Consider the following 7,297-nt stretch of genomic DNA (forward strand, 5'->3'; position numbering starts at 1 on the left):
AAATGGAAAAAATGGAAACAAAGTCTTTATAAATGGGAAAGGGAGTGCAGGGAATGGGGAAAAAATAAGAACCAAGATGCATCATGTAAAGGTACAAGTTCCCAATGAGAAATGTAAATGTGTTGTATACCTAAAATGTACCAATGAAAGAATTTAAGAAAGAAAAAAAAAAGATAATCGTGAGATAAGGTGCTGTTGCAATAACTTTTTGTTTCCTTTTCAGTGTCTGAAATGCTACTAAATGTGACAAATGACAAGACACTCAGCTAATTTAATAGAAACAAAACGTCAGCTCTTTACTTGGAGTGCACTGTCACTCTTCTCAAAAGTGAAGAAATTCCTTCCAAAATAGGATCTCTGCTGGCCACACTTCTCCTTCTCACCCACTAGTGGTAGTAATCAACAAACCTCCACACTAACACACCAATGGGGTGAAATCACTGTCTAAAACTAGAACGTTTCCTGTTAGTAACAAGGATTTTAAGATCACAGAAAAACCATTAATGCCTGTGGGAAATATTAAAAACCTCTCCTTGAGGTGAGGTCATTATGAATTTGAACACATGACTGCTGCAGACCAGTGGAGGTCAATGAAGATCACTACTTTATAAGTCCAAAATGGTACCATCCCCAAAATATGTATACTATATTTAGTACAGAAAGACTGATGAAGGACTGAACAAGGATTATGAGAATGTTTTCCTGAATTCCTATTATTTAGATGGCAGAAACTATCTATCTCTAGACACATTTTTATATTTAGATAAATCCATTTTATACATGAGCTTTTCATTAGTAGAAATCAGAATGTAACTGCTAAAGAGAAAAATGGATTAGCACTATGTGAACTAAGCTTGCACACTCTGTAAGTGCCTGCTACTGAGCTACATCTCAGGCCTTTTTTTTTTTGAGACAGGGTTTCATTAAGGTGCCCAGGATGGCCTCTTAAGTAGCTGAGATTACATGCATGGACCACAACACCTGGTGATTACTACCTCATTGGGGAGGGGTTGTACTGGGGATTGAGCGCAGGACTGTCAAAGCGAGCTGTATCCCTTTTATAAATTTCTAACATGGAGACAGGGTGTTGCTAATCTGCTAAATTGCCCAGGTTGGGCTCAAACTTGCTATCTTCCTGCCTGGGCCTCCCAGACAGTGGATGAAAACATTTCAGTAAGTTACCAATTTCTTATATTGAACTGAAATAAGAAAGTTGTTATTTGTATCCAAACACCAAAAGTATCATTTTGGAAGGTATGATTCTCTTAATAGGTAGCGGGGTTGATCTGATGACCCCTCAATGTAGACACTGAATATGTTAGAGACCAGGAGGCAAACTGAATCCTTAACCTAGCAGTTGGTAACATGGAACTCCAATCTCAAGGCTCCGGGAATAATCACTGTTAAACATGCATCCAACTCGGGTTGTCACTGTTGCACTGTTTCTAACATTGGAGAGTATACAGACGGAAGCACAGACATTGTTCAGAAAAAAAATTCTGGCTCAATTCTCAAGTTTAGCTACAAGTTTCTACAGATTCTAAGAACAGCGTGTCTATAATTAGCTAAAATATTAGAAGATTAAATAAATATTGTGACTTATGGATTCCATAAGTAATTTCATTTGGCCTAAACTACCTTATTAAAGCAAACAAAACAATATTAAACCAGAAATATGAATTTAAACTTTTACCCACCTGTTCCTGGCTATTTTCACAGCCATCAAGCCTTTTTCCCTCTTCCTCTGGTTCCTCTGAAAAATGTATATATAAAGGTAAAATGAACTACTAAGATCAGTTAGATAAAGTCTTTATAAAATAGAAAAAATAAAAATTAATAATACAAATTGATTTTTATTTTCCCAGTTTAAGAATTTGAATTAAGCCTAAGTTTTAGGTGAATACTGAAGAAATACTTTTAATTATCCCCAAATTAACAAATGATTTGGAAAGACATTAGATGACACCACAATTCAAGACATGTAGATCTCTTAAAAGATTCATCAAATTCGACTCAGCACAGATGAACTCTCAGAAACATTTAAAATAACACAGAAACACATAAGTCCACAGTTCACATTATTCTCTACCTCATCACAGCTACTTTTAAACAACCCAGTAAGCGTGTTATCATTATGGTCTCTAAAACTAGTTACTTCTTACACCTTTATCAGTGTACACTCTTATCTCTGAGATGTCTTCATCCACTCTTCTTGCAACTTTTTTTAAAGACTCAGTCTGTTACGTGAATTTATCCTTGATTATGATTTTCCCTACATACATAGGTGTCTCTTTCTTTGGGGTTACTTTAGTATTTTTATCAATGTTTCTTCTGTATCTTTACCACCTGAACTACAAACATTTCTTTATTAACCGATTTGCTCCTGAACTGGGATGGGATAATCTTTGAAATCGTTATGTATACACAGTCTTTCTTCATCTTAATCTATAATTATTTATTGAATTCTTGCTAAGTACTAGGCACTGGGGTTTAAAAGAGTACAAGTAAAAGGTATCACGGATGGCTTTTCCAGAAGTAATACCTGAGCTCAGAATTAGAGTGAGGTTGGCCACACAGAGGTCAGGAAAGTGAGACAGTACAAAAGGCAGGAGCAAGAGGGCAAAAATATATGAAATGGAGGTAGTACTTGTCTAAAAATAGAGGGAGTGTAAAGGAAAATAATCACTAGCTATTAATAAACCCAGAGATTGATGAGGGCAGACAAAGGACAGGGCTGAAGATGGAGAATAAGTCAGATCATGGAAGCCTATAGGTAACTTTAAGATGCTTGGACATTAATGCTTTGAAGAGGGGCTCATGGTCAGATTTGTTTTGGAGATTAATCACTCTAAACAGTGACAAGGATGAACGTGAGGGCCATATGAATAAAGGGAGGGAGAGCAATGGAAGGAAACAGTCCAAATAAACCTAGTGCAGGCCTGAGCCTCTTCAAGTTCCACAAATACCGCTTCCAGAAATATTTCAGGTATGAAATTATGAGTCCCCGCTGTAGAGTGAAGTTTTATTAAATGAATAAATGTATAAATCTGGGTCCCTGGAGAAATAAGACTCTGCTCGTTACTTTTTAAAAGGTATCAAATGAGAGGTGGAATCAACTTGAATTTAAGTTGCTTGAGTTTACTTGGTAGTTCGCTTGCTTCACCACCTTTTCCTAAGTCGATGGAACTCATTTAAGGGTTTTGTTTAAAATGTCCTGCTTCTTGAGTTTACCAAGCTCATCAACATGTAAGAGCTGAGGGTGTAGCTCAGTGGTAGAGTGTGTGCTCAGTATATGCAAGGCTCTGAGTTTACTTGAATTTAATCCTCAGCAGGGGAGAGGAGGAGGGATGGAAGGAAGAAGGCAAGGAGAGGAGGAGGAGGAGAAAAGAAGTCTCTTGTATGGGTAAATAACTTTGGATTTACAGCTTGCAGTCGCTACTCCAGAAGATGACTCATCATCTATCATGTGGCAAGAGTTGTTACTACAGACATGGTGACATGATTAAGGGCATTAAATTAACTAGTACACGATGTAGAATACATATCGGATGACATTAATCAATAGACTGTGTGGACTAGTGATTTTTTTTTTTTTTTTTTTAAAGATGGGGTTTTGTTAAGAGCCTATGATGGCCTTAAACTCCTGGGCACAAGCGATCTCTCTGCCTCAGCCTTTCAAATAGCTGGACCTAGAAGCATATACACTGTGCCTGGCTAGATTTTCATTATTACTTTTATTTTTTATTTTTTTTAATTTCTTCTGGTACCGGGGATTGAACTCAGGACCTTGGACTTGAGAGGCAGGTGCGGCACCACTGAGCTAAATCCACGGCCCTATATTACTTTTAAATGATACAATACTCCTACACCAACACTCCTTGCGTACTACTGACTCATGAGGACATGACTGAGGAGATCCTATATAGGAAATTCTCAATGATCCATTTCCATTAATATTGTGAAAATCAATCTATACAAACACAAAAATTGTAAGGAATAATTAAATACATGGTTATGGAAGGTTCTTTTGACTTATACATAGTTATAAAAAATACTTGTGAGTTCAGAGATGTAAAAATAAAGAAGTGTTTTGTCTGAGTAGCAATCTGTAGATCTCTACTTAGTTTTTCCATCAACTCCTGAAGTACTAAGAGTCTTGGCACCCACTCTCAAGTTTATGCTAAATACTTGTCTGAAAAAAATTACTCTGTCTCCTAATTCTCCTTATTATTTATACCTTGCTTTCATTAGAGAATGAATATAACTGCTTTGTGAAAACATACTGTTTGGTTGTTGGTTGCTTAGGAAGAAAACACACAAAGCCTATTCTACCACCAGAGATTTCTGCAAAGTAAGAACTATAGTATTATAAAATCATGCAGAGGTCCTCCTGGTTGAATTTCTAGGCTTATTACTTTCTTTATGCTGTTTTTTTGATTGCTGTGATTCACACAACATGGTGTACAATTCCTTAACAGAAACACATTCCAATATTCATCTTCTTCTTACTTATTGAGGTTGTCTTCCTGAATTCTGTGGATGGTGACAGATTTTTAGTCACTGATTGTGTTGTAAGTGGATATTTGTCATCATCTTTCAAATTCGCCGATCTCTGACAAGTCTTATCAAACAGGTTCAAACTTGTAGAACTCCATTCAGAAAAATCTGAAAATAAAGTTTTATTCATTAAGATGTAAATGATAATAAAAATGTAACTAACTTGTATACATTTTTTCCTCAGAAGCACTCCCAGCCTCACAACACACTACTGCCTAGGGCTTATTGCCCTTTGCAGGTCCCGTGAGTTTGATCATCATCGTCATGTCTCATTCTTTTGTTTTCCTTTATTAGTATTACTTGGATGTATCCAGCAATCTTTTATATACTTTGTTTCCCCGATTGTTCAAGGTTAAGTCTTTAAGGATATTAATTTTAAATTAAAAACTGTCTACCTCAAATATAAATATCCATAATATTCTTTGTACATTTTAAAGACATTTAATGAATATGCTACTTTAGATTTTAAAAAAACTACAATAAGATATTCTTCCTTCAATATCCCAATATCTTCAGAATTCACTTTTTAAGGCTTGGGTAATACCATAATTTATACAAAAAAATGGTAGCTTTAAGTGACCCAATTGTTCCCATGTAAAAACTGCGTTAGCCTAGGTCAGTGGTGGTGAGCCCATGGCACATGTGTTGCAGTGGGCTGTTTGCTCTCATTGAAAGGTCTAAAAGGTTCGCCATCACTGGTCTAGGTCCACATTAAATTCAAAGATTACAGAGTGCCAGGAGACAGGAAATCAAAGTGTAACAAAAATATTTCCATTTTCCTTTATAAACAAAATTGTCAGATTTACACTTTTTAAGACAAATGAAAGAAAAAGGAAGTATAAAGGCTAAACAGTTGTGGCTTTCATCAACCTTGTCTGTTGTTTAAATGGTAGTTTAACAGTGGGTTAGAATCCCTAGATTCAAGATCCATTCACAGGGTCTAAGAGAACAAACAATACCAAATGTTGTTTGCAGTGGTGTTTTCAGATGTATGTAATGTGTCACATATCCGAATTCTAATGATTAGTGAGTCATAGCTCTAATGGGTATTGGAATGTGTGACTGCATGCTTGTATTTTACCTCCTTCAGATTTAATTTCTAGTAGAGTAAATGTCAATAGTTCCAATGTATTTCAACAAAAGTCTGTCAAATCTGTACTAATTTTTAATACCATAAAGGACTTACGGCTAAAAAGTTGCAGAATCACTGTTTTGAAGTTTGTTTGTCTACCAAATAGTCATTAAGAAATGATATTCTCCTTTTAATAATCAAAGATATGAGATACCATACATACATACTCATACAGTCTGTTAATGGAACATCTATCTGCTTACGATCATCAGTATATCGAGACTGAGATGAAATAATTACAGTGGAAACACAGTTGACATGTTAGGAAATGTCAGAATTACAGCAAGCATTGTTTTTTTGTTGTTGTTGTTGTTTTAGAAAGGGGATCCTGGGTACCAGTGAACCTCTTGCCACAAACTCCTGAGTAACCAGGACTCAGGCCTGCACCACAGGGCCCAGCTCTCCAGTGAGCATCTGCCAACTTTGAAAACATCTTGGGGGCTGGGGATTTAGCTCAGTGGTGCCGGTGCCTGCCTCACAAGCACAAGGTCCCGATTTCAATCCCGGACGGTACCAAAAAAAAGGAAAGACAACATTTTGGAATCTTGTAAAACTCAGTGGATGCCTGAACAAGTGTAAGGATCCAAGCTGGGGACATTAGGGTATTAAGTAGAAGAAACACCTTAACACATTACATTTTTTTTCTCTTATGCTTGCAAACACCTTATTTGAAAATATGGACACCAACAATCATATCTGCATTATCTATGTCAAATCCTTTTAAAAATTTGGGAAAAGAATATGAGGAGACTGTGGGCATCTCAAAACATTTTAATGCAGCTTACTTTTTTCCAGAGTAATCTGAATTGCAAAATTTACCTGATTTGCATGTCTGTAAATCCTCCACTGCTACTGCTTTATTCGGAACAGAATCTTTCATTTCAATGGTGGGCTGAATGGGGTTTGAAGTGAGATATTTAATAAATACTATGTATTTCATGAGCTGTATGTAGTTAATTCAAGATACAAATATAAAGTTATTACCTTCCGGTGAAGACATTTCTCAGGTGATTCTAAAAAGCAAAAGGAAAACATAATCAGGTTACATGTAAATATGAGAAATCCAAACACACATTCATGCAGAGTTAGCATGGAGCTGAATCCTCATGCTCTGCTTTGGAAATGATTACTTTAGGTTTTGGGTTTTCTTCCCCTTTGATTAGGACAATACGATGGGAAAATCAGAATACAGGTCTAATAAGACACGCAGTTAAGATTTCCAAAGTGAGATTATGCTTCCAAAGGCCATAACTGAAATAGAAAAGTCAGCATCTATCCATACGCACATACATGCCGAGTGATGGAGAAAGTGATCTCAGCAAGCCACGACCCCGAGAGGATGAATGTCAAAGCTGATGGTATACCATTATACCACAAGTATTTCATTGTGTTCTTTAATCTGTCCTGACATTGTCAGAATTTGTCCTGGATTTGTCAAAATATACAAAGTTGTGGTAACATTTCTTTAGTAGATATATCATTTATTTCTTATCAAATAAAGGTTTTGAATTGATTAGCTTGGACATACACTTGTAGATAATAGTTCATAAAAATGTTCATTTTTTCCATACTTTTGTGGGCTACTGGTATGCCTACATTTCCTGTATC

General features: G+C 36.1%; 1 protein-coding gene across 2 annotated transcripts in view; it reads right to left on the minus strand.

The window, feature by feature from the left end:
- Positions 1-6,985, minus strand: part of LOC147821246 (ankyrin repeat domain-containing protein 26-like) — a 42,484-nt gene extending 35,499 nt beyond the window's left edge. The window contains exons 1-4 of one of the 2 annotated variants that reach the window (XM_087201192.1): positions 6,674-6,985; positions 6,509-6,581; positions 4,510-4,665; positions 1,698-1,753 (exon numbers count right to left, since the gene is read on the minus strand). In XM_087201192.1, coding sequence (XP_087057318.1) covers positions 1,698-1,753; positions 4,510-4,665; positions 6,509-6,581; positions 6,674-6,781 — 393 coding nt within the window. In that variant the 5' untranslated portion in view covers positions 6,782-6,985. The remainder of the gene's footprint in view (positions 1-1,697; positions 1,754-4,509; positions 4,666-6,508; positions 6,582-6,673) is intronic. The other variant, XM_087201191.1, reaches the window with a different exon arrangement.
- Between the last annotated feature and the right edge of the window lie 312 nt (positions 6,986-7,297).

This window comes from Heterocephalus glaber, unplaced genomic scaffold, assembly GCF_053883595.1.
Source record: "Heterocephalus glaber isolate CG9 unplaced genomic scaffold, H.glaber_assembly_v1.0 deba00001757, whole genome shotgun sequence".
In the NCBI taxonomy this organism is placed as follows: Eukaryota; Metazoa; Chordata; class Mammalia; order Rodentia; family Bathyergidae; genus Heterocephalus; species Heterocephalus glaber.